The sequence below is a fragment of the Lethenteron reissneri genome, chromosome 49 (genome assembly GCF_015708825.2).
Source record: "Lethenteron reissneri isolate LAM-NWPU_2019-01 chromosome 49, ASM1570882v1, whole genome shotgun sequence".
Taxonomy (NCBI): Eukaryota; Metazoa; Chordata; class Hyperoartia; order Petromyzontiformes; family Petromyzontidae; genus Lethenteron; species Lethenteron reissneri.
The window spans coordinates 427,361-454,186 of NC_083827.1; the positions used below are offsets into that span (position 1 = coordinate 427,361).

General features: G+C 48.1%; 1 protein-coding gene across 6 annotated transcripts in view; it reads left to right on the forward strand.

Annotated features, from left to right (window-relative positions):
- Positions 1-26,826, forward strand: part of CEP192 (centrosomal protein 192) — a 126,574-nt gene that overhangs the window by 43,618 nt on the left and 56,130 nt on the right. For 5 of the 6 annotated variants that reach the window (XR_009756626.1, XR_009756628.1, XR_009756627.1 and 2 more), the window contains exons 13-27: positions 415-702; positions 2,313-2,484; positions 3,164-3,303; positions 4,752-5,892; positions 9,357-9,501; positions 12,204-12,396; positions 13,066-13,648; positions 13,956-14,122; positions 16,289-16,519; positions 17,883-18,008; positions 21,346-21,474; positions 22,377-22,446; positions 24,392-24,531; positions 24,767-24,859; positions 25,127-25,248. Coding sequence is in view for 3 of the 6 variants with exons in the window: in XM_061571957.1 (XP_061427941.1) it covers positions 415-702; positions 2,313-2,484; positions 3,164-3,303; positions 4,752-5,892; positions 9,357-9,501; positions 12,204-12,396; positions 13,066-13,648; positions 13,956-14,122; positions 16,289-16,519; positions 17,883-18,008; positions 21,346-21,474; positions 22,377-22,446; positions 24,392-24,531; positions 24,767-24,859; positions 25,127-25,248 (3,740 nt within the window). In the remaining 3 variants the exon portion in view is untranslated. The remainder of the gene's footprint in view (positions 1-414; positions 703-2,312; positions 2,485-3,163; positions 3,304-4,751; positions 5,893-9,356; positions 9,502-12,203; positions 12,397-13,065; positions 13,649-13,955; positions 14,123-16,288; positions 16,520-17,882; positions 18,009-21,345; positions 21,475-22,376; positions 22,447-24,391; positions 24,532-24,766; positions 24,860-25,126; positions 25,249-26,826) is intronic. The other variant, XM_061571960.1, reaches the window with a different exon arrangement.

The following is a 26,826-nucleotide window of genomic DNA, read 5'->3' on the forward strand; positions in this document are numbered from 1 at the left end:
CGGGAAGCCAGTGGAGTTGAAGGGGGAGAAGCGAAGTGTGTGAATTAAATTGGAGACTGACTAACCCACGGGGGAAGCAGCAGCAGCAGTGGCACTGCGGTGTGGATTCCTGGCAAGGCACCGCGTACAATGTCAGGCGCCAGGCACGGCACTCACCAATGCTACTCGGTGCCAACACCGGGGCAACTTAAAGTAATTGGCAATCGGTTAACTTGCTGACACGTTTACAGTAACCAACCATCAGTAAGTGAAGAGCTGCTCATTATATTTCCCAGCTTGCGTAAACATACTTAATTCATTTATTCGCAAGCAGGGTTTAATCCGCGACCCGTATAATTCTTGGGTAGAGTTTTTTTTATTTTGGTCCAGGTTGCGTCATCCTTTAACTGCCACTTGTTGCGGCGGTGCCTGCAGCTAGAGACGTGCGAGGGGGCGATGGTGCCGACCACCGCCGATGGTGGTAGTGTTGATGATATCACAGCAGCCGCGGCGACGTTGGCCGATGTGACACTGGGCATGGGCGACTCGTCATGGCGCCTGTTGCCCGATGGCCACATGCAGCTGCGGGCCTCGCTGGCACCGGACGGCGGTGGTGACGAAGAGGAGGCCGACGCCTACATGCGACTCTCACTTGGCACGTTCATCCGCCAGCGTTCAGAGGCGCTGGGCTCGCTCTGGGGCAATGCGGCTTCCTCCATGAGGGTAAGTGCCGGCAGGGGGCAGAGAGTGGAGGTGCTGGTGACTGGCACAGTACAATTACGGTTTTGATTAATGTGGCTTCTTAGGTAGAGGTAGGGAGCTTTACGGCCCACAGCCAGTTGAGGCCTGCCACGTTGAAATTGCCTGCAAATGATTTTTATCTGAGACTGCCAGCATCTTGATCACACTAATCATGTATTCTGGTCCTAGACGAGTGCTTTTGACCTGGCAAGACCATCTAGGCTAGCACGCTCAGGTACTTCTGGCACGGCAACGGCCTCTTTACTGACAGAAGTGACTAAGGTATATGTTAATGCGTGGCTCACCAAATGTATTTGGAACTCCTAGTCTGTTCGTGGTCTAAGGGGTGGAACGCAGTCATTAGTACATACTGCACTATGGACATAGTGAAGTTTAATTTCCTGCCCTCCCATCACCTTCCCCACATTCTTCACCAATCCACACTGACCAATGTGGAGAAGTATTGTCAAACAACCCCAATGACTGAAATGGTGTGGGGAGACCTTCGTCTGGAAGTGAATTTATGAAGGGCTAGAAATAATAATAAAAATTGTCACGTCACTGTATCTGCTTCTGTCCGTGCATGTTTCTGTGTGTCGGTGTGTCTGTGTGTTTGTGTCTGTGTGTTTGTGTCTGTGTGTTTGTGTCTGTTTGTGTGTTTGTGTCTGTTTGTGTGTTTGTGTGTCTGTGTGTTTGTGTGTGACCCTATTTACGGTCCACGTGTGTGTGACCCTATTTTTATTATTTACCACTAAACTACGTGAAAATATTAAATGAAGCTTGTGCCGGAGGCCACGAGGGAACTTTGGCGGAACCAGGAGACTGAATCCACTCTGACCATCTACATTATCCTACGTTAAAAAATGCGGGTTCGGAGAGCCGTACGGCGTGGAAAGGATGGGTGGTGGTAGTGGATTGCTAAAGAGATTGTCTGCCTCAGGAGCCCTCGATCATAAATCACTCTTTAATTCCATCCAAAAAGTTACTTGCAGTGCCACACCTATCACCATCTTTAGGGGGAAAAATGATGATCTGATGTCCGACGTTTCTGTGAGGTCGGGGCGGGGGGGGGGAATCCCTCAGCCTGGAAAACATCACGCGGCAAAGTGGGGGATGATCCTGCTGAGGCTACGGTGCCACCCCCTGTGAGTGTGGCTGAAGTGTCATCTGTTGAAGTACAGAAGGCGATCCAGAGTCTAAGACGAGGAAAAGCGCGAGGCAGAAATTATCTCCCAAGCGAAATGCTGAGAGGGTGGGTGGCGTTTGTGCGCAGACTGCCCTATATGACATCGAGGGCAGAGGAGCGACGCTCACAACAACAAACGGAGCAGCAGGTGGCTAAAACTCAACAAGTTGGCACAGTAGAGGGCACAGGTAGTGCATCGGCCAGTCATCTAAGTCAGTCGATCCATGGCACCTGGGTCTGTCCCGTCACTGACCTGCCGGTGGCCATTCGACACTTCACGTGGCCTTAACGTGCACATAACCTGGCAAAAGCGCCATGGTGACATTACCACCACTTAGTGGCGAATGGCGGTTGTTGCTAACCATATTTACACTCCGTGTCTGTGCGTCTGTCCGTGCTCTCGTAGCCGTCATTTGGCTATGACATTGTGTCCCCCGAGAGGCGAGCGCCGTTTGCGCTGCTCCGCATGTCAGACGCGTCGTCCTGCTGCTCAGACGCCACCGCCGAGCGAACACTGCAGGATGGGCGGGACGATGGCGAGGACAGTGGAGATGGCGCAGAGCTCACCTTGTTTCCTGGTCAGTGTTGACAGAATCGGTGATTAAATTAATCATCGACTGTGAATTATTTGAAGTGAATGATGACAGCGAGTGGACGAAAATCATCAAGCATGACAATGAATATGACTCCCCCACCAAAGATTAAATCCTGACTTGACTGATAAGACAAAATTAACTTGTCTGAATAAAGACTGCAGTGCACTGAGGAAATTAAAAATGGTAATTGGCTGTGTATTCATATGAAACAAGTTACTAAGTTCATGGATTTGCAGACCTGAAAAAGTATATTGACATTAGGTGAGGATTTCTTGGATGAACAAACCGTCTAAAATTGCTTATTCTTTTTGTCACTCGTGTATGGAACCAACCAGATGGCTCTGTTTAGACCCTTAACTTGCGATCCCAATTCATCTTTCATCTGGGGTCGATAAATTGTATACCACTCTTAAAGTATTGTTGTCCTGAAAGTGGGGGACTGCCCACTGTCGTGCGAGTGTGAAATTTCCACCGCTGATTCCAAGCACAAGTCATTTGACCTTCCGGTGATGTCGGTAACAGACATCGCCCACGTGCGATCCAGGCTTAAGAGGAGTTTTGATTTTAGTGATCATCTATCTCTTAAGGCGTCCTTCACACTGCCAGAGGAAAGCCTCTCATCAACAGCTGCACTCAACCCTCATCATTCCTCTGTGCTCAGTATCGGTGGAGGAGGCGGTGTCACCGGCGCCTATACCGTCGCAGACGGTGCTTTTGTCACCGGCCCGAACACCGTCGAGTGAGGAGGCCGGGCGGCGTGGCGCGTCTGGGCGTGAGCAAGGACAGAAGGGGGATGGAGCGGTGAGACGGGGGGGAAAACACAGTCATTGGGCGAGGGTTAGAGTTGTGATTGGTATTAGGGGTTGAAATTTCGGTTATTGTTTGAGTTGTGTTTGAGTTTATCAACACTTGAGTTAATTTGATTTGTTACACAGATGATTCCATTTTGCCAATTGGCTGGCTATTTAATAAGGGATATATGTGGTGCATGAGCACACAGCTGCTCAAAATACAAAACCATAAAACATGCAAAGAACGAATACAGGTTTCTCAAGGAATATTGCGCAACAAACAAACGAGGGATTCAACGGTTGAAAAAGACTAAACAATGTGAGAGCAAGAGGTACCAGAAAAAATTGGGTACAAGCGCGAGTGAACTTTGCATTCAGATAAAATAGGAACACAATAAACTAAACTTTTTTTATTTTACCAGGCTTGGCCCACTGGGCTATACATCTAATTTTCAGATGTTACCTGGCCTTTAATGGAAATTTGTAAGACAAATACTCTAAAAAGCATGTTTCTGAATGTGGAGGGAAAAACCAGAGGACCTGGATAAAAATCCACGTGACCACGGGGAGAACATGCAAACTCCAAATATACAGGCATCAGCGTCGGAATTGAACCCACAACCTCCTATATACCAGGCAAGGTAGTTAACATCTTGCCACTGTGGCGCCCAAAAAAATGGATAGTGAAGGGACATGAGTGGCAAGGGTGTTCCAGAAACGTGCAGCAGCAACACAGAAAGACTTGTAACCAAACAGAGTTTTAAGAAATGTAATTTTCAATCAGAATAAGGAGGCACTTCTGAGGCTACGGGAGATAGGAACTGAATGGTCTTTTAGGTAATTGGGTGACTTTTTTGAAGAGGGCATTTAGGATGAACACATGCCAGTGATGGTCTCTCCAGATATCCAGGGGTACAGATTTGAATTGATGTACAGTTTACAATGATTAATTCAAAACGGAAAGCAATGCTACACTGTGAAGAGATGTTATAGGGTAGGTTTGTAAGCTTGGCCTTGACATGGGTTGTGGTTTTGAATTCATGTTGGGGTTTAGGGTGGATTGTAGTTGGGATTATAGGTCAGCGGTTAGAATAAGGATTGACAGCTGTTGTCAAGAGTTTATTGTGGCGTTCAGAGTCCTTTGTACATTATATGATACGATTCAGGTTTGGGATGAGCATGAGTGTCACAGGCCTCTGATTTCGTGCTGTGTTTTTATAGGAGAGAAAATATTCCTCGGATATTGTTTCCAGTTAGGTTATGGTTAAGGTTGTGATGTTGTGGTTATGATTGAAGTTAACTGTTGTGTTTTGGTTGAGGAATTATGGGTTGGGCTCTAAGTCCGAGTTCATGGTTAGATTGTCATAAAGGTTGGGGATTGTAATTGAAATTATAGATTGAGTTTATAAGTGACTGCGACTGGGGTTGATAATATTTTCATCCTCTCTGTCTGTGTAGGCCACCCACCCTGAAGAATCTGTGCTACACATCAGCAGCATCGCATCGGCCATCGCCAATGCGTCTTTGAACGCTGACCCCATGCAGCTTGCGGCCATGATCATGCATCTTTCAAACAAGGGCCACCGGGCCCAGCCACCTGGAGCGGTCACCAGTCCCACCCAGTGTCCCCTGGCGCCAGACTCGAGGCAACTGCTTTCCGTTGAACCCCGTGAAAACCTCACGGCACCACCACCATCATCAATGTCTTCATCGTCATCGGTGGCACCGTCGGGTGTGAAACCCAGAGAGCAAGATGCCGGCTCCGGTTCGCAAGCTCCTGATGACGGTGCGGATGCTTTGAAATCGGTGACACCAGAATCACCGCTCATCCTGTCCCCGTTTGGGGCCGTTTGCGAAGCGTCGGCGGCAGTGTCTCTAACGGACGAGCCTCTGTCCGTGTCTGCATGGTGCGCGTCCGTGTTTGGCGCCGGCGGTGGCAGCGTGCTGGCAGAGGAGAGTCGCATACTGGAGCGCACCTTCGACTTGGAGAAGTACCTCAAGCAGGTGTCGCTCTATGACGACGGCAATGAAAATACGAAGGAGGAGCGGGGCAGTGTGAACTTCGCCGCCACCGCCAAACATGCCACCTTCGCAACCACCGCTGCCGTCATCGCCCCCGACCCCTCGACCGCCATCCCTGCCCGTGAGCCAGGAGATGAGACGCTGACGTCGCCGCCACTGAGCCGGGTCGCCCGGCCAGGCGACGCACGTGAGAGACGGAGCCGAGGCGCCGGTCCCAAAGACGGTCCACCGCCGGTGTCGGCTCGAGGCTCAATGGTTGGCGTAGAGGCACGAGCGGAGAAGCCCAGCACGAGTGAGCGATCGGCGAGGCCATCGGACCTGCGGCAGAAGGAGTCTAAGGTTTCGGCAAGCAGACGAGCGTCGGGGGCTAAGACAACGGCGAAGAGGGAGAAGGTCGGGGAGCGCACGGTGATCGTGGGGGGGGACTCGTTGGTGCCAGGAGCTACGATCGGAGTTGAGCAGCTGCTCGCTGGCACCGGAGGGCAATCGCGCACGCAGCAAGATGGGACCTGGAGCCACAAGGGGGAGAGGAACGTCCTCCAGAGAGACGTCCGGACAGCGGGGAATTCCACCGATGGTCAGAGACATCTTCTCAGTCTTCTCTTCGTGATCCATGTAATACAGTTTAGTTTTTGTTTAGTTTCTTGTCCTTCGCCCACATCTCCGATCAATACAGTTGGTAACGTATGGTGCGAAGGAAGTTCACCATACATACATATGTTCAAAGAGAGATCCTTGCGGGCAGCACTTGTCCAACATAGTCCACACACCTTCACAGTGCTCATCGCGAGATCTTTGCATCACATCTAATGGTGTTTGGGGAAACCATACGGATGCCATTTACTTCCTAGCTGCAGTCCCGTGCTGCATTAAGGAAGTGAATTGGGAATTGAGTCTGTGCTTTCGGAAGCCAATGTGCGTGATGGGATAAAACTCTCTGCACATAAAACAAATGTATTTTTTTTACCCTTCCATTACAGGTTTTAAATCGTCTTCAGAGCATAGGTATTTGATTTTGTGCCAGCAGTGCCAAATTATTTAACATATATTTAGATAAATCTTCCTGTCTTTTCCCAGCGATCAGATGCATCTTCCTGTGTTATTTTGGTGATCATTGACATCTTACTGTTAACACTAAGTGATCAGATACATATTTCAGTTTTATCTCAATAGTTTCCAAAATCCTTCCATTGTGTTAATTATTATTCAAATATTTTACTCAATCCACCTGGTTAGAGGGATGTCATTGTTTGGTTATTTCGGTAAAGTCACGTAAATAGAAAAATAATAATACAAATAACGTGAATAAAAATAATACAAAACAAAAAACCACTAATGTAGACTGTAGCCTGGTTCTAAATCGGAGTGAGTGTACTGGCAGTCTATGATGTAGACTGTATGAATGGTTATTAAACTGAGTGAGCGTACTGGCTGTCTATAATATAGACTGTAGCCTGGTGCTAACCTGAATAAATTAAAATCAAATTAAAATAAAAACCACGACGTTTAGATCGCAACATAAGCGGTTGTCATCAGGTAAAAGGGGGGTTAGCCTCTAGAGGCAAACTGTTTATAAAGGTTTTAGAGATAGGCATAGCCCAAGTGTGTCAGTAGCATGGGCGGGGCAGTTAATGTTAATGTAGGAAACAACTACGCAGTTAGTGGGTCTCCACCAAAAGGGCCTCCAGACAATCATTGCACCTTGCTCCACACACCCACACTGCTGACGGTGGAGGTTGACAAGAAAACACAAATCAAGTCATGACCCAAAGTGGTTGATAACATCTTTTCAATGATTGCTGAGTTTATAACCATCCTCTCGGTTGAAATTGTCTCAATTTATATGGATGGCTTCATGAACAAATCTTTGTTGATAGCCAGTAAACTTGCAAAGTACCATCGTCGTAGAGAAATCAATTTCGTGTGAGCCAGCCGCATTCAAATAATTATCGACCACGGCAGAAGTATTGGTCCTACTGTGTTTCAGATCTGCCTTATGTTCACGAACACGGTCCGAGAAATGTCGCTTAGTTTCCCTAATATAACTGCTGCCGCATATACAGCTTAGTTTGTAGACGCCAGGATATTGCATGTCAGGAATCTTATCCTTCACAGATGGGATCAGATCACGAATTTTATGTACTTTGTTAAATCAGATCTGGATCTTGTGTTTGTTCATGATTTTGGAAATATGTTTGGTTACCCCTGCTATGTATGGCAAGGTGATGGTTTTGATTGGATCCTCAGATGACTCCTTTCTCACGGTTGGGGTGATGGCTTTGCGTATTATATAGTTAGAATATCCATTCGCCTTGAGAGCTTGGTGTACGTATTTGAGTTCACTGGTTAGGTGTTCATGGTCAGAGATACATTGAGCTCTATGGTGTAGCGTTTTGATGAGGGCATTTTTCTGGGATGGATGGTGGTGGGAATCAGGTTTTAGGCAGGCGTCAGTCTGGGTTACTTTCCTGTAGACAAAATGGCTTATTAAGCCATCTGGTCTCTTTCTGATTAGGACATCCAAGAAAGGTAGCATGCAATCTTCTTCTACCTCCATGGTGAATTTGATTGCTGGGTGTATGGAATTGATGTGGTTGAGGAATTGGTTCAGAGTCTGTCGGCCATGTGGCCAGATGACAAACGTGTCATTCACGTACCTCTTCCACAAGGATGGGCGTAGAGTGGATGCCTGGATGGCGTCCATCTCAAATTTTTCTATGAAAATATTGGCTACAACCGGAGATAAGGGAGAACCCATTAGGGTGCCTTCAGTTTGTTTATAGAATGTTCTATTCCAGGTGAAGTAAGTGTTGGTGACGAAATTTTTCACCAGGGCCACTACATCAGTATTCAATCCTTGTTGGACCAAATCTTCAATGATTGCAATGGTATCTGGCACAGGAACTTTGGACAAAGAAACTACATCGAAACTAACGAGCAAATCACCTGGGGACGGTGAGATGTCTTTAATTGACGATGCCAGGTGAGCTGAGTTAAGTACGGAAGAGGTGGTCTTACCAGTGAATGGCTGCAAGGTCTCAGACCAAGGCCGTAGCCATGGAGTCAAAATTCGGGGGGACCAAATCTTCCAGGGGCTCTGGGTTCCCTCACTAGGATGGACTTTTTATTGTCTAATAGTGTATTGTATTACATTGCTGTTTTTTCTTTTTTACCTTTTATTGTTTCATTGTATGTAATGGCAGAGATTAGTGATTAATAAAGTACAACCATAACCACAATCATATATATTCTATTTTATAGCAATATATTGGGGGGGATGTATCCCCCCCATGTGTGTCCCCCAATATATATTATAATTATGGCCTTGTCTCGGATAGATAACGGGCCAGTTTGTAGGTGGGTGAGCCAATGGTGCAGACGATGGGACGAAGGGGTGTACCTTTTTTATGGATTTTTGGTAAGCCATATAATTTGGGTGGTCTAGCAGCAGAAGGTTTTAATGAAAACAGTTTGGTCTGTTCAATTAATGAAGCTGAATCAGTGATGATACTGTTCGTTTTTGTAAAGAAGCTGTTAGTGGAATCTGTTTAAATTTTTGTGTAGCTACCATTAATTAGGTCCTGAATTTGATTAGTCAGTAGTTAAAGGGATGTCATGTTATATTGGTCGTACAAATCTTTTAAAACATCGTCAGTATTCAAAACCACAGACTGAACCGGCGTCAAACATTGCACGAGCACTGTCTGTGATCCTCTACTGGGACCATTGCTGCTTGAGCACCACAGCATTATGGCACAACATCACAGCACGATCAAATAATGTATTTTATCTCAGCCTGGATAATACTTGGATGGGTTACCACCTTGCATGCCAAGTTTGTCAAAGGTGGCTGTGGGACTGCTCTATGGTGGTCAGTAGAGGGCTGTGCAACAAAATTCAATGTACTTTGATTCTATGCTCTCACATTTATGCTCCTTGCCTTCGCAAACCCACTGATCAGCGGGAAAGGAGAGGCTCTCTTCCAGCAGTGTGTACACGTGCTTGAGGTGTGCTCATTCCTGCTAATGGCGTGCTTGGCAGAGCACAACCTGGGGTCAAGCGAGCCACGGGGAGGGCAGCCCGAGGAGACTTTTCTGTTCCGCCCGTCCACGTCGCCGCTGTCTCACTCGTCGCCAGGCCAGGGATCTGACACCAGCAACTCTCCCAGCACCAACACTGCCCCCAGGTAAAGCTCAATTCACCATCGATATCGCCATCACCTTCATATCCACCGTTTGCTGCAACGCATCCATCACCATCAGCGTCACAACCATCATCCTTACTGCCACCAAGGTATTTCCTCCTCTGTCCTCACCACCATGTGTGGTGTTTCATGTGTGGTGTTGTGCGTGTATAGCATCGTGTTAGTTTTCATGTGGTGTTGTTTTGTGTGATGCCACATTGTGTACTTGGTTATCATGTGTAGTACTGTCTAGTGTGTGGTACCATATGGTTTTGTCATGCTTAGTACAGTAAACCCTCTCTTGAAAACCCTCTCCGTGTTCTTGAAAAACGCTTGCGAATCCAAAATTTGCGTATGCAGAAACCTTGTTCTAATGGGAAAAATGGGGTTTCGTTCCTGGTACGTGTGTACATGGGGGAAATGGTAAATGTTAAATAAACAATGACGACAACAAAAAATATACAGAACAATGTTTTTTTTAATTATCTTTAATAATGATGATTGACAAAGATGGAGGTGGTGGTGAGGAATTCAGGAGGATGACTCATCGGTAGATGCAGGTGTTTGATGACAATGCAGAGTTGTTATTTTAGCACTCTGGGGAGTGCTAGCCACAACACTTTCCTAGATTGCATTCGCGTTCTTTTTAATGGACCTCCACAGTCGACTCGTTTATACCAAAACGTTTCAATAAGTCGACTATAAGTAGTGTAATGAAGGAGCACCATCCCGGGGATGCCAGAGGGTAACGAGTACGGGCACGATTATGTCATCGGGATCCAATCTGAGAGGGGGGATATGATCGAGAAGGTTCTCCGAGGGGGTGTGGCCAGAGGCGGGGCTTAGCTCCGCTGAGGGGGATATAAGGGAGAGCGGGGGGGAAGGTTCGAGGTCAGTTGGGAAAGCCTGGGTTCCCTTCTCCTCGCCACGGGCCACGTGGTGGTTCTTCCCTCGAAGCTCGCCTCCGCTTCCAGTGCACCGTCAGCCAGCGGCGAGGCCAGAGAGTGGAGTGAGCCTCGTGGGAATGTGGAGAGAGAGAGAGAGAGGCGCCTCGTCCACGGTTTGGGAGAGTGTAGCCATCAGGAGGGGAAGTGAAGCTGTGCTGTACCGTTGTGAATAAAGAAGCACCCAACAAGCATCGTCGTGGAAATACTTTATTACAGGAGTGTAATGAAAGACTCCATCAGGCACTGCTGGTCTCCGTTTGTCTTTTATTCAGGTTCTTCTCCGCACCCCTCTCCGCACCCCACTGGCCTCCTCAGTGTCGTCTCGCGCACGCTCCCTCTCGCGTGCCACGCATACTCTCTCTCTCGCGTGCCACGCATGCTCCTCCGTTAGCTCCTCTATTCCCGCATTCCGCACACCGCTGGCCGACGGCGTGCTGAGGTCCTTCGGCCTCGTGGCCGATGGCGCGGATCTCTCACCACCCAACGTGGCTCAGACTCTTAACTTCCCCGACTGCCCCAATCTCTTCCGGGCTCCCACTTATATACATTCCCCCCACGTGACCCTGACTCCTCCCCTTCCGGATCGTCAGATCCGGCCTTCCCATACTACCCCGCTGGCTCCGCCCCCATTCACCTCGCCTCCCATTGGAGCCGAGGTGAACGGTGGCCCCTCCCACACGCCTCGCAGACCAATACCCCGGGCCGTGTGATTGGACCTGATCCCAGCAACAACCCCATTTACGCTCGCATTACAGGAGTATAAAGTAAAAATGCACAACAGTTCAGAGCGGGATTACTGCGAAATTAAAGACTAAGCGGGCAGCCGAGGGAGCTTGCCTAATCTTCGCAGACAGTTTTAAATGTAAAACTCTGCGCGCACCTCCCCGATGCCAGTGGTCTGGCGCTACGTAAACTTGTGAATACTGGAGTCCGGTGGGTCGCCAATAGGGAATTGGTATACATTTAGTCACTCGCGAATATGCGAAACTCTCTAAACCATAACTGGCGCATCGCAAGGGATTTATTGAATTGTGTATGCTGTAGGTATGGAGTGATGTATCATTTAATGATTTAAACAATTTAATATGCTCTTGATATACACATGGAATTTTGCCGCAAGGAAAATCAATCTATATTCATGAAAGTTAAATGCTCTTATTTACATATAGGCTAACGAGGCGAACACAATTATGAAATACAGGCAGAAGAAATGAGAAATAATGGTACAAATGAGACAAAAAAAATAGATTTTTTTCATCAAACCATGACCCTTAATCGTAACAATTCATTGCATCTCCTGGGCACTGAATCTACGTCCCCAGTTTGTGGCAAGCCATTAAAGGCGCAGCCCTGCAATTTGCTTGCTCATGCCACTACTGGCAGAACTGCCTCCACTAGAAGGAGCTCAATACAGGCCCTCGAGAGCGTATTTGGCCTGCTCTTCCATGCAAGCCAGACATTTTGTAAGAGGTGGAAGTACCCACACTTTGCTCCACCGCACGTGTGACCTGCAGATCGATTAACTGTCGTGTGTCCATGTATACTGCTGAGTAGGCAGTCGGGGGTAGGGGAGGATTTAAGAATTCAGCTCATGGTTTCAACTGCCGTGCTGGGTGGGAAATTGGACTGGCAGATTGCAAGTCCAGTCTGCTTAGCATTGCATCCCTCCAGTATGTTTCATTGTGTGGTAATAGTATGTAGTAGCGCGTGTGACGCCAGGTTTGCTCTGGTGTTGTGTAAATGGCTGTGCGTGCGCAGCGTCGTGCGTGAGGACCGGACCGGTGGGACGTCTGTGCCGTGCGCCACTCCAAGCGTGAACGGGCCAGTCGGCCATGCGTCCCCTACCTCCCCGTGTGACCCAAGCCTCAGCCGCCTCACGTACCTGTCTGAAGGTGACAGCACCCTACAGAACAGCATCTGCTTCCCCCCGCATCCCATCTCCACCACCAAGGTGAGCCTTGACCACTGCAGCACGTTCTTCAATAAGAGTACCCTAAAGAAGGAAACTGATATAATGGGTAATGTTGTTGCAATAGCCCTTCTTCACAGTGGAGAACATGGGCCATTTCCTGACACCTCACCTGTTTTATAAATATTACTCTTTTGGGCATTGTTATTGAAGAACACGAGTTTTTTTCGTGTTTGTACACCACTGCAAATACAGTATCCCAGATGTTTTGTTTTTTATAGTGGAGAACGTGTCCTAATGCCTCCCAACCTGGGTTTTGTGGGTCAGCTGATGATGTGGGATCTTTTTGTGATGTTTGAGGCTGAGAGGAATTAATAGAATTCACCAACCCTGCCTCCAGAGCACTTCAGTACAAATTTGAGTATTAAGTATCCAAATGTGACTGCATCACAAAATGATGTACAAAGATTAGGAACACATGCTGGAAGAAGAGGTGATGGTGAGTGGACAGGGAGATGGTGAGTGTATGGTAAAATGGAGAGAGAGTTATAGGCAGAGTAAAAGGGACAACATTTAAGGGAGTACTTGTAGACATGCACTGAGTCTGCAGTGCAGAATGCCTAGACCACAACATAAAGGATCAGTCTCCATATGAGTTGGCGCTAACAGTACCTGGCCTGCCACCCATGTGCGTGCGTGTGTACTCCGCAGTGCAATGAACTCAGCACGACCATCGTGTCGAGCAGCCCCACGCCAGACCTGGATGCTACCCTGACCCCCGCGTCCAGCGGAGTCGAGCTACAGCACAGCCCTCACCAAACCCTGCGGCTGTCCTCCACCACCTCCTACCACCATGTCGCCAGTTCTGGCACCATCCGGTTGCCACCCGACAGAGTTACAGACCCCGGGAAACTGGCAGCCCCTCTTCGAGTCCTGGCGTCCAACGCCGTTCCGACGCTGCTCACGGCGCAGCCTCTGATGTCCTCGGCGGCGCTGGTGCAGGGCTACCTGACGGACAACATCACAGCCGACTATCCCGGCGCACTGGCCACGCCGCACTACACGGTCCCGCCGGCCCCCACCGTGCCGCTTCCGTCCTCGTGCCACCTGCACTGCGTCGCCGGCGTCACCGGGGCTGCCTTCCCGACGGCGGGATTCATGAGTTCAGTGCCGGCGGTGAGCTGCACCGCCGCGAGTGCCGGACTGTACAGCATGCCGTCACTCGCCGGAATCCTTCAGGGGGCGCAACACGGGCTGCTTCCGGGAACTCATTCTGGAATGGTGCACATGCTGGGTGAGCAGAGATATAATTGCAACCTGTGCGTGCGTGGCATCTGGTATCACCTACGGTCAAGACTGGGCATATGACGATGTCTTGATTTATGAATTAAAATGGTTATGCTCTCGCTTCGTGGATAAAATTGTGTATGTGGAGTGGAGAGAGCTGTACCAGCAAGATAAAATCTGAAATAATACAAACGGGAGGTTATTATAAGACAATAATAATAATTGCTTGAATAGAATTACATCCCGAATTGTGATGGCTGAATTGCTATGGGGGTGAATCGCCAAATGCGTACTAAACAGCCATGTCCGTGCAGACCTCGGGGCGACACCGTGCCGCGTGCTGGTGCCGGAGGAGCTGGGCTTCCCCAATGCGTGCTGCGTGGGCATCGCGGCACAGACATCGCTCAATGTTTACAACCCCACGGAGCGCTGGCTGCAGGTGTCACTGTGCCTGTTGAGTACCTCCATTGACGGCGAGAAGGTGTGTGGTGCGAGGTGGTGTGTGGTGCGAGGTGGTGTGTGGTGCGAGAAGGTGCGTGGCACAAGGGCGATGTTGTTCTCGGCCAGAGCTGGAGGATAGGGCAGCTGGTGCAATAGATAGGCCAAATTTACATTCTTTGACGATGTTTTCCATGGATGTACCAGTCAAGGGATGGCTCACTATTGGTCAACCCTTGGTATGCGGATTATCTGGTGATTACTGACCACTCTGAGAAGGATTTGGAGATGCTACTGTTGAACCTGGAGCGTGCTACTAAGAGATGGGGCCTTATCATCAGCCCCACAAAAACAAAGGCACCTGCCTGGGTATTATGTATCATCAAACACTCCCCTCCCTCAACTCATGAGTGATGGGGCAGTTGTGGAGACAGTGGAGAAGTTTACATACTTGGGCAGTGTGCGTATGACCAGCTTCGGTTTGGCAGCTGAGGTCTCACTCCGATTCAGTCGAGCGGCATTATCTTTTCATCAGCTACGTAACACTGTATGGAAGCTACCTGGCCTGTAACTCCATACAGCTCTGGGTGTTCTCGGTTACAGTTATGCCCTCTCTTAGCTTTGTTTGGAAAAACGTGGAGCCCTCTAAAGCAGGGGTGGGGTGCGTCCGGCCCGCGGGCCATATAAGGCCCGTAAAATCATTTGATCTGGCCCTGCCAAAGCAACCACAGGCAGGACTCGAAATTCAATGAATCTAGGAGCAAACCCGGAAAAGCAGTTGCGAGTAGCAACATCATCAATACCAGCTAACATCACACGCCTCACCAAAGAGAAGCAGTTCCAGTCATCACATTAGGGGTGAGTTAATTGAATGTTTGACCAAATATAACAGGCTAATTTTGAAGTTGATAATTTTGTATGGCCCGCGAATGATGTTTATAAATATCAAAATGGCCCTTGGCAGAAAAAAGGTTCCCCACCCCTGCTCTAAAGGAACATCTGCGCCGGTTTGAATCGTTTAAGCTCGCCTGCCTACGATCCATCTTGGGTTTAACGAGACTAGATTCTGTTCAGTTTGCACAGTTTCTTGAAAGATCTGGGTACATTCCCATCCGTGACATCCTCCGGCAAGTGGGTCTGCATTGGCTGAGTCATGTAGTCCGCATGCTCAACCACCGCATGCCCAGATAGTTGGGGCTAAATGGGCACAGCACGTGGTAGTGAAGAGATGATCTGATGCGGTACAGCAGGATGTTGAGCTGATTGGACTTGCCGATGACTGCTTATAGCAGTATCAAGATCGGCCTCCGTGGAGGACGTTAGTGAAGGGCAGAAGAGCAACGCTCACAACAACAAGTGAAGCGCTGAGCAGCTAAAACACAGAAAGTTAGCACATTGGGGCGCACACAGTTGGTGCATTTATTAGTCATCTCAGTCAATCAACCCCATAGTACCTGGGTCTGTTTCACAATCTCCTACCAGTAGGCCTTCGATACTTCACGTGGCCTCAAAGTACACCATGCATGGCACAAGCGCCGTGGTGGCATCACCGCCACTTACTGGTGAACGGCCTTTGTTGTTGTTATGGGGCTGTAACGTGGCCCAGCTGCAGTGTGTTCACTACTTTTTGCAGAGGGTTCACGGTTTGATTCCAGCAGGCCACCGTGGTTATTGCTGCTGGTGTATTGACCATAAAATACACACTGTCCGCTTCACGATGGACGTTAAAAATCCAGTGACTCCATTCAAAATTAGTAGCCCATAATATGCCAAATAAAAAAAGACTCACAAATGACTCAATTGGGATTACATATAGCCACCATCACCCCATTTTTGTGATGATTTTGCACTTTACGAATTGGAAGAAACATGAAATGTACTCAATGTTTATTATGTCTGTAGAGGTGTGTATGCTTGCTTGTGTCTGAATAAGACTCCGCACGTTGTTGGAGTGACGCTCACAATAACGAGCGGGGCGCCTTGTGCCTAAAACACAGCGAGTTGACGCAGTCGGGGGCACGGGTGGTGCATCACCAGACATCTCAGTTAGGCATCTGGGTCTGTCCTGTGACCTCCTGCCAGCGGGTATTCAACACTTCACTTGGCCTTAAAGTGTACTGAGCCTGGCACAAGTGTCGTAGTGACATCACCGCCACTTAGTTGCAAATAGCGGTTGTTGTTGCACTCACGTGTGTGCATGCCTGCCTAGGTGGAGGGTGAGAGCCAGCAGTGCTTGGTGTTCAAGAGCCAGACAGTGCTGGGGCCGCGCTCCTCCGAGGATGTGCGCGTGCTGCTCGTGCCACGCCGGGCTGGCGTGCACGTGTGCGTGCTCTCTGTGGCGTCGTGGCCCGTGGCGGCTACGCCGGTGGATGTGGCGCACGCCGGCGCCCTCGCCTCCCGCGTGCTGCTCACGGCGCTGGCGCAGCATCCCCATGTTCAGGTGTCCGTTGTGTGTCTTTCAGCTTGTGGGGAACGGTAGTGCAACAGTTAGTGCACTGCACTACAAACCCGGAGACCAGAGTTCAATTCCCGCTGATGATTATCTGAATCGATCCCCGGCCTCCTCTTGGTCGACTCAGCCTCAAATGAGTACCTGGTGCGGTGTGTGTAAACTACGCCACTGGGGAGACAAAGGTGGCTGGGCATGGTGCTGGCCAACCACTCCTTCGTGTGCCGTACCACCCTTCATCGGTGCTCGCTAAGAGCACTTCCCAAACAGTCTGTTAAGGCTATACGGGGGATCTTCGTCTTTCTACATGTGTAGTGACTGACTCCGAGACACTAAAAGTAGGAAGCACAGCTTGACAGTTAACACTTCATAAATCGTAACTAAATGAACTACGGTTCCCAGTCAGGACACCTGGTACACTGCCTGACTGGCGACGCGAAGATGGAGACAACGGCGAAGACTCCAGCAGCACGGCGGGATCCCACTCCACACGACAGCCTCGGTCCCCTACAGGGGTCCCTCTTATACTGCCAGCGTGGCCTGGCTCCGCCCCCGGCCACACCCCCTTTCTGGAACTTACTAGCGGGTTCTTAATGTGCCTCTTTCCGTGTCCTTTTCCCTAGATACCTCTGGTCGATCACCTGGCCTGCTCTCAGTCAGGGCTACTTTAAGCTGCAGATACACTTCCCCGCCAGCAGCCAGCACTTTGCTGCTACATGACCGATTCTATGTCACTACATATGTTAGGCTGTATGTGGTTTTTTATTACCAATGGACCACAGAAAGAGTACTGATGATGGTGGACACTGATGGTGATAATAATAGCGATGTTAGCAACAACAGAAATTATGATTATTGTGATTGTGGCAACTGATAAAGATGATCATAATGATATTGGTGGATAATAATGGTGATAATCATGGCTATATTGATAATGATGGTGGACACTGCCAGTGATTGTGGTGCTGATAATCTTGCAATGAGCGCCACGGTGGTGAGATGTTTATTACCTCATCCTGTTATATAGCAGGTCATGGATTCGATCCCGACCATGTAGCTTGTATATTTGGAGTTTGCATGTTCTGCCTGTCGTCGCATGGATTTTTCTCCCGGTGCTCTATTTTTTCCCTTCACATTTAGAAACATGTGTTCAGAGTATTTGGCTGCTATACATTTCCACATGGTAAGCCAGTTCATTGAGCTGTCATTTGTGACCAGGATGCTTCTGAAAAAGAGCGATATAGCTCAGTGGGCCTTACCTGGTAAAGTAAAAAGAAAGTAAAAAAGATTGAGGTTGATTGTGGTGGTGGACCATGATTGATGATGGCGGTATTGTTGTTGGTGATGCTCACAGTTGGAAGCCGGGAGTGGCCAGGGCGTGGAATTTGGCGACGTGCAGTGGGGCACGGCGCGAGTACTGCCGGTGCGGCTGACGAACCGAACGCGCGCCACTGTTCCCGTGCGTCTTGTCATCTCTGCGGTGAGCGCCACCTCGAGCTGCAAAGTATACAAAATTATTTGGCATTTGTTGTGACGGATACTGCAAGATCCGACCATGTCCGTCCGGTGCTTGCCAAGCTGCACTGGCTTCCGGTTGCCGAACGAATACATTTTGTCGGTCGCACTCATTACACACACAAAGTGCTTGAACAGCAATATGTTGTTAATCTCGTCAAGGAGCATAATCCATCACGTGAACTCCAGTCATCATTGCAGCGGCTTTTGGCTCATCGTCGAACAAAGACGGTCACTACATCGCCCGCATTCAGATGCGCTTCTGCGGCCATCTGGAACTCTCATCCTTCCTCTTTGGGTCTTTCGGTAAAGTCACGTAGATAGAAAAATAATTTTAAAAATCACGACGTTTCGATCGCAACACAAGCAATCGTCTAAAGGGAAAAAATACAGCAGGCAGACTGCTGAGGCAGGAAGAAATATATATTTCGTGATTTTTTATTTTATTTTTCTATCTCCGTGACTTTACTGAACGACCTAAAGAGTATGAATTCCTGCAGTCCTTCCATTATTAGGAAGCCACTGGAGCTATGGACTTTTGCATCTATATTGAAAACTCCTTACTTTCAAACTACTTTCTGTGTTTAGTTAGTTATCCTAACCCCGTTCATCCGTAATAAAGGTTTTTGGGTTGTCGCAACCCTCCACCACCCGACACGGCCAATCCGTAAAAAATGTGTCACGTTGACAAAAGACAAATATTTCACTACTTTAGCGCACCGGTGTGTTTAAGAGTGGATCCACAACATTTACAATTCGTTTACGACGTTTCGCTGGAAATTGCATCCAGAATCGTCGGGTGATTTGCCAGAATAGTGAAGCCATCTACCTGCTTCCGGTCTTAAATAGTGCAGGATGACGTCATCATTGTTGAACCCCATCAGGATTTGAGATCAGAGGCGGAGGTGGGGGTGTATGCAATTATATAATAGATCAGTAATCAGCCACTTAGCATTTGACTCACCTCTCAGGAATTGCAATGTGTATTACTTAATAATACGCTTCCATGCTGCACTGAGTCGATAGCGATTAAAATTATTTGAATTCTTCTAAATTTCAATAAATTGTTTAACTAATCTTGGCCAGTAATAATTAGTACTGCATAACTCTTCAACGTTATCAAAATCAATTGAATGTCCTTGTTGGCAATCATGCTCTGCCACTGCTGACAGCTGTGTTTGGGATAATTGAATGTACCTTTGGTGTTCTTTTAATCTTACGTTAATGTTACGTCCCGTCTGTCCAATATAACGCTTACTGCATAAGCAATGGATTCGATATACACCTTCTCTTGTGAACTTCGTTAATTCATCTTTAGTACAAGACACTAGTTTTTGAATTTTGTGTACCGTACCAAATCTCACTTTAATGTTTTGCTTTGCAAAACACGGACTAATTTGTCAGTAACTCTCGAGATATATGGTATTTTAATTGTTTTGATAATCTGATCACTTTCAGCAGTATTGTTGTTCGATCTTGGTTTGGCATTCAATGCTCTGTTAATTTGAGCATTATTGTAGCCATTCAGTCTTAGTGCTTTAACATGTTTGATCTCTTTCCATAAACTTTCACCATTTGACACTGTCTTTGCCCGATGTATGAGTGTCTTGATAAGAGAGGATTTTTGTGCTGGATGATGATGTGAATCTGCATTCAGATAGGCATCTGTGTGCGTTCCCTTTCGGTCGACGCTGTGTGTTATTTTGCCATTTTGACTGCGTTCAAGCAAAATATCCAGGACTGGGAGTGTGTTGTTTAATTTTAATATCCAACCAATACTTTAGAACGCAAGACTTCTGCAATTATTGCAAATGCATTAATCCCCAAGACTGAGCAATACCAAATTAAGCCACGGGCCTAAAAACCACCAAGATTGTATGGGCTACCAAGAATTCGTAAAATCGGTATCCCATTATGGCCCATAGTAAGTACAATAGACTCTGCCACATATAAATTAGCAAAATATGTAACTAAACAATACAGCCCTACATCGGAATGATATTTTCATTTATAAGAAATTCAGAACATCTTGTGGATGTGATTAAAGATATTAAACTTAACCCTAATGATATTCTGGTAAGTTTTGATGTCATGTCTCTGTTCACTAAGGTTTCAGTTAACGAGTCACTTAAATTACTTGATACACTGGTAAAGAAGACAGGTTTACCAGAAGATATTCAAAAACTAGCCGATCATTGTCTAAATACCACTTTTTTCTTGTGGAGAGGTGACTTCTTTAAACAAAAGTGTTGTGGATCCACTCTTCAACACACCGGTGCGCCAAAGTAGTGAAATTTTTGTCAATGTTACACATTTTTTACTGATTGGCTGTGTCAGGTGATAGAGGGTTGTGACACTTTTATAAATAACGCGATCTAACCCAAAAACCTTTATTATGAATAAAACTCGTTGCAAAAGCCTACGTGTTAAACCCGTACATCCGATTAGCACAGTTGGCTATGTACTGTGCGAAAGAGGTTCAACATGCGTACATATGTACCACTCCCAGGGAGAGGAACATGGAGTAGGGGGAGACGTGAATTTCTGGGACTTGGGCACTTGTAAATGCAGGACAAAGACCGATTGGATCTAAAATAAATAATGTTTTATTTTACCAGTTAAGGTCCACTGTGATATGTCGTTTTTTTTCAGAAGCAACCTGGCCATAAATGATAGCTCAACGAAGTGGCTTATCATGTGGAAATGTATAGAAGCCAAATACTGTAAACGCCCCTCTCGCTTTGGTTTCAGTCGTGAACGGGGCATACGCGGGTACTGTACGCGGTGACTCATCCCGACCCATACAAATTCTAGCAAACGCGTCGTATCTCAAGCAAGGCGTCGTATCCCAAGACATTTTTTCTAGAAAAAACACGACATATACCAAATTCGACGTATTCCAAAGCGGTTGTATACCGAGGTTCCACTGTATTGTGCATGTATTCTGTGCCATGCCAGCCTTAGTAGGTGCTTTCTTAACAGCACATGTTCCAGTCGTCATTGTCGGCTATATGGGGATCTTTCTCTGTATTGTGCGGAGCAGTGGATCATTGGTTAGCGCACTGTACTATGATCTTGGTGGCTCGATTTCATGTCCTGGGCCTCCCCGAGGTTGACTCAGCCTCCATTGAGTATCTGGTGTGGTGTGTAAACATCATCACTCAGGAGACCAAGGCGGCCAGGCGTGGACTGACCACCCACCCCCCTCGTGTGCCTTGCCGGCCTTCATACTTGCTTGCTAATAGCACTTGCTCATACAGTCTGTTAAGGCTATACAGGTGATCTTTTGTGTCAACGTGTAGAACGCTGTGGCGTGGCGCTGCTTCACGTTCAGCCGAAGCGACCCAGAGACTGCGTCCAACCCCACGACAGAGGCCCTGTCCGCTCCCTCCATCATCAACCTCGTGATGCATGCTGCACACTCCGCACAGGTGCTGCCTCACCACCCTCACTCCAATGGCTCTCCCACTACCAATTGGGGCTGTGTCCATTATGGGGCTGGCAACAAAAACACATTTTTGCGTGACCGGTAATCGCATGAAAGAAAATACAGTAGTCTTTCGATTATCTGCAGTTCTACATTGTTGTTCTTGTAAATGTTTATTACAAGTCACTTGCTTAAACCTAACAAATATGTGCTCCGGTTAATCCAAAATCCACGTGATCACTTCTACAGAACAGGAGTTGCATATCTTGACTACAGTAGGCGGAGTTTGATTGCCCACTAAGTGACTGCTATCATCCACTTAGTGGGCAGGGTCTTCTACACAGGAGCAAGAAAGTGTTATCACTGAGCACGTACATCGATCGGTCGATCGTTAGTGTTCGTTCTTAATGTATACCTATGTATGTGGTTTTTGGCATAGAGATCCACGGAAAATGGATATTTTTTGATTATCCGCAATTTTGAATTATCCGTGGCCGTCCTCCCCGTCATTAGCACGGATAATCGAAAGTCTACTGTAGTTACTTGTTTGCTGCGCCTAGAGGTGTCTCCCAACAATTATTACATTTTTACCTTGTTAGCCGAAAAACAAAGGTAATTTTCGTGATGTAATGTTCCACACACTGGACCTGCAATGAAGAGGTCACCGGTTCGATTAAATCTCCTTCGGCTCAGTGGAAAGTCTCTTCAACTTCAACTCAGAAACGAGGGCAATCAATGCATTCATTATGAAAACATGACCGATTCCGGACTTTTGGCAAGTGGTCATCGATTACCGTTTAACCGCCCCTACAATGAAGGGGGCAGTGGTGAAAATGATAGCGTTCATGATGTTGCTGATATTGGCGATTGTGTCAATGTTGATGGCGCTGCTTGCTGTGTGCACAGGAGGCCGAGTCCCAGGCGGCCACTTTGTGGATTTGCTTCAGAGCTCCAGCTCGGCACGGCAGTCGGACTGGTGAGTTTGTCCGTGTCACCGCCACCTTTGGCCGATGCGACCGCACACACCGACACGTGCACACCACATGAATCAACATGCATCCAGGAACCTTGTAATAGACACACACTTTTTGATACTCATTGGCTGGAGTGAACTTTGTAATTAAGTGAGAGCACTGTGAGATGGAAATATCCCAGCACAGGAAAAAAAGGAATGAAAACAGTCATAAAAATCAACAAGAAAATAAAACACTCGCAACAAAAAGTAAATGGAAAATGTCATGTGCAAATCAATCACGAAACACCTTGCATCCGGCATTAATCCAGCATTAATTGCAATCGTGGCTTGCACAAGTAGAGTAACTAAATGGCTCGGTGTGCGCATGTGTGTGTGAGCATGCGAAAGTGTGCTTGTGTGTGTGCTTATGTGTGTGAGTACGTGCTTGTGTGTCCTTGTGTGCCTTTGTGAATGCTGGAGTCTTATTAGTGTATGTGCATGTTAGTACGTGTGTGTGAGTGTGTCATCTCTAAGATCCCCCTACCATGTTTCCACTCCGGTAGTGGGTGTCTACCTTGGACCCCATTCAAATCCCACAGTAGCATGGTCTCAGCTAGCTGATGAAAGGTGCAAGCAGGAATTTCAACAATGCTTGCAGCTGAAGTTGGCATCATCCCCCACTCCTGATGCCCAGGGGAAATGGGTGAGATTCAGTACTGTGGCTCATGCAGCTGCATGGCTGAAAGAGGAGGAGTTCCAGCTGGCTGAGAGAAAATGGCAGGCCCACTCTCATTGTCTACAATATCCCATGTCGGAGAATGAGGAGGCTTACTGCAGCTCAGAAGTTTGTAGTGCCGTACAGCGCTGAGTGGTGGGCGTGGTTTGTTAAGGAGATGAAATCTGCCTCAAATAACTCTAATTCCATCAATAAAGTAACTTTCAGTGCCTCACCTATCACCATCCTTTAGGGAAAGAATGGTGATCTGACCTCCTACACCCAGGAACAGGTCTGCAGGTTTGTATCATGGGGCAATTTGGCGACGCCCCTACTGGGGCTGCTGTGCCTCATATTGGCAGAAGTAGCCACCCTTTGTGAGTGGCTGGCTGAGGTTCCCTCTGTTAAGGAAGTACGAAAAAAGCGCTGGGCAGAGATGATATCTCAAGTGAACTGCTGATGGAGGGTGGCGTCTGTGGGTAGACTGCCCTACATAACATCATCACAACTGTCTGGACCACAGGATGGGTTCCACAGGACTCATTCTCATCAGTGAGTTACTCCAGCAGGCAAGGCTGCATTGGCTCGGTCATGTAGCCCGCATGCCCAGCCACCGCATGCCCAAGCGGCTTCTGTTTGGCCGGATAGAGTGGGCTAATTGGGCATGGCACGGGTTGGAGAAAAGATGGAATGATGCAATCCAGGAGGATGTGGAGCTGATTGGACTTGCCAATGACTGGTACCAGCATTGTCACGATTGACATCTATGGCGGAGGTTCGTAAAGGATGGTACGGGGCAAGTTGGAGGCAGTCACCCTCCAACAACAACAACAGAGGGAAGAGGAGTGACACTCACAAATACGATTGGAGCGCCAGGTGGTTAAAACGCACAGTAGGAGGCACACGTGGTGCATCTGCCAGTCATCTCTGTAAATCACGCCATAGCACCTGGGTCTGTCCCATGACCTCCTGTCGGCAAATCTTCGACACTTCACGTGGCCTCGGAGTGCACCTAGCCTGCCACAAGCACCGTGGGAACGTCACCCCGAGCTTTTGTTATTGTTTGTATGTTTGTTGTGCTCGAGTGTGCATCTATGTGTGTGTAAGTTTATGTGCCTGGGAACACATTATTGAGTGTGCATTTATGTTTGTTAGTGCATGTTTATGACTTTGTGTGTGCTTGTGAGATTGTGCACGCAATGCACGTCAGCGCATGTGTGGTCTCCCTGCCCTCGCTGTCTCGTCCCGTAGACGCCGTGGGTCCAGTGGAGCACTTCTCGGCACGCGTGGACGTGGAGCTGGACAGCCCCGGGCCGAGCACCGTCGTGAGCAGCCTGCCCCTCCGCGCCCGCGTCGGCGTCGCTCGTGTCCATGCCCCCAAGCACTTGCAGGTGGCGATCCTCACCCAACCCAGCACCGGCCATTTCCAGAGAATGGCGCCGTTTATTGGGTTTAAATTTCACACCCTTTCACAGGAATCGTAGTTAATGAAGTCTGCTTCTGTCGAGAGAATATTGCAGTCTGCTCCCATGACACTTTTGGAGTCTTAAGAATCACCAGCACTGATGTTGGCAAAACGTAGCTTAGCTTTAACAGCCATGGGCCACGTGGTGTCTCCCACTCCAGACGCTGGAGTTCTTAGCCCGCCCTGGCACGTCCACCGTTCGGAAGCTTCCGCTGCAAAACGTTGGGAACATCAACGTGGAGCTCAGCATGAAGGTGAGGCACGGCGTGATGGTGGTGCTAGTGTGACGCCCGTTCACGCCAGACAAGCACGCCATAACCCCTTGCACTGCTCTTCCCCAACAATACAACACCGCTCACTCCACTGTAGTTGGCAAGATTTTCACCGTATTTTTTACTTATATTACATGCCAGTGTAGTGAAATAAATGTTTTCTTTTGTATCTCTCACAGTCAGTGCAATACTCGCTTGAGACTTGGGCCTGTGTTGTCTGAAACCTCTGAACCTGTGCGTGCGGTTCAGGTTGTGTTTCCCGGTGTGGCGTTCTCCGTTCAGCCGAGCACACTGCACCTTTCTGCTGGTCAGGAGTCGGATCTATCTGTCTCCTTCGCTCTGTCCGATGACAATATCTGCCCTGCCCATGGGTAACAAGGATGCTACACCACACATCACACTTTGCGGGTGCTATGTTTATGTGTGTAAAAGGTGTAAGGACCCACAAGGGGATCATGGGAATGTGGGATATTCACCACTGGCGCAGGGCAGTTAATAGAGAGCACAATCAGAATATTGATTTATCCTGGAGGAATCCTATGAACTATGAAGCTCTTTTTCACAGATGTCCAGTAGGGGCATATCAGTAAGTTACAGTGGAGTGAAAATGGCAGCTTTCATGCGACCTACTTTGTTAAGTGCGATATCACGACTAATGCTATCAACGTGGTGACTGAACATCGATCATCGATCTCCCGGTCTCCAGAGCAACAACACAAGCCAAGCCAATGGCCCTGTTCAGAGCCAAACTGCACCAGATAGGCCATGGGACAAATAATCTTTAACTGAACATTGAGAGACCCTGCCGGGCAAAGTGCAAATATCTCGCAATCGTAATGAAAACCCATAACATTGATGTTCTGTCGCTCCAAGAAACCCACGTCTTGGATGCCCCACATGCCAGTGGCCGCTAACACATCCATGGATACAACCTCCCGACGAGCAACTGTACTACCCAAAATATGGCTTGGCCATATACTGTACGTGAAGAACACCATCACAGAGTTATATGCCTACCCACCAACTGAAGAAGAAGCCACCTACTTCACCAGCATCAAGATAGGAGAGCTGTACATAACCAATGTGTACAAAGCCCCTAATTCAATATGGCCAAAGCCAATGCTCCCTAGTGCATCAATCCCAGCCCGATACATTGTTGACTTTAACAGCCACCATACTATGTGAGGTTATGGAGTAAATCAGGCCGACGGAAAAGACCTCACCGACTTGATGTCCACCAAAGATCTGCACCTGGTTTTCGATCCCAAGCAGCAAGCAACTCCCCTTACTGTAGCCGCCAAGGAGACTATCTCCTGAAGAATATACTCCCTGCTGGACGAAAGAGACCCAGAACCTGCTCCGGCAGTACAACCACTCGAGCAGCTCAAAGTTGCAAAGGCCTTGCTAGAGTCTTTAGGCTCAGCCAGACATCAGTAATGGATTGAGTGCGTGGAAGGCCTGTGCTTCACACACTCCAGCCGTTGTGCCTAGACCCTACTACGATATCTGGGTGCTGCTAATACAACAGAATACTGGACCGCAAGGGTTCTGCTCAACTCTATAGACTCCAAACTTGTGGAGAACACAAAAAGATCGCCCAACAAAAACATCAAGCGGGAGGTCCATTACTCATTACATTAGAAATTTTGCTCAATTTATTGACAACGTCCCACCGCCATCAGCACAGAGGAAGTGAGAAAGGGTCTGGCTGCAATGAAGAAAAGCAAGGCTGCCGGCAGAGATCGTATTCCCCCCCCCCCCCCCAGAATTCCTCCATCACTTAGGCCCTCAGGGACTCCAATGGCTTGCAAAACTGTACACCAAACCCGTTAAATCCAGATGCATCCCAAAAGTATGGCGAGAAGCGATGGTCATTGCAATGCCCAAACCGGGAAAATCAACTGACAACCCGGGAAGCTATAGGCTCACATCACTCCTGTATACGACCT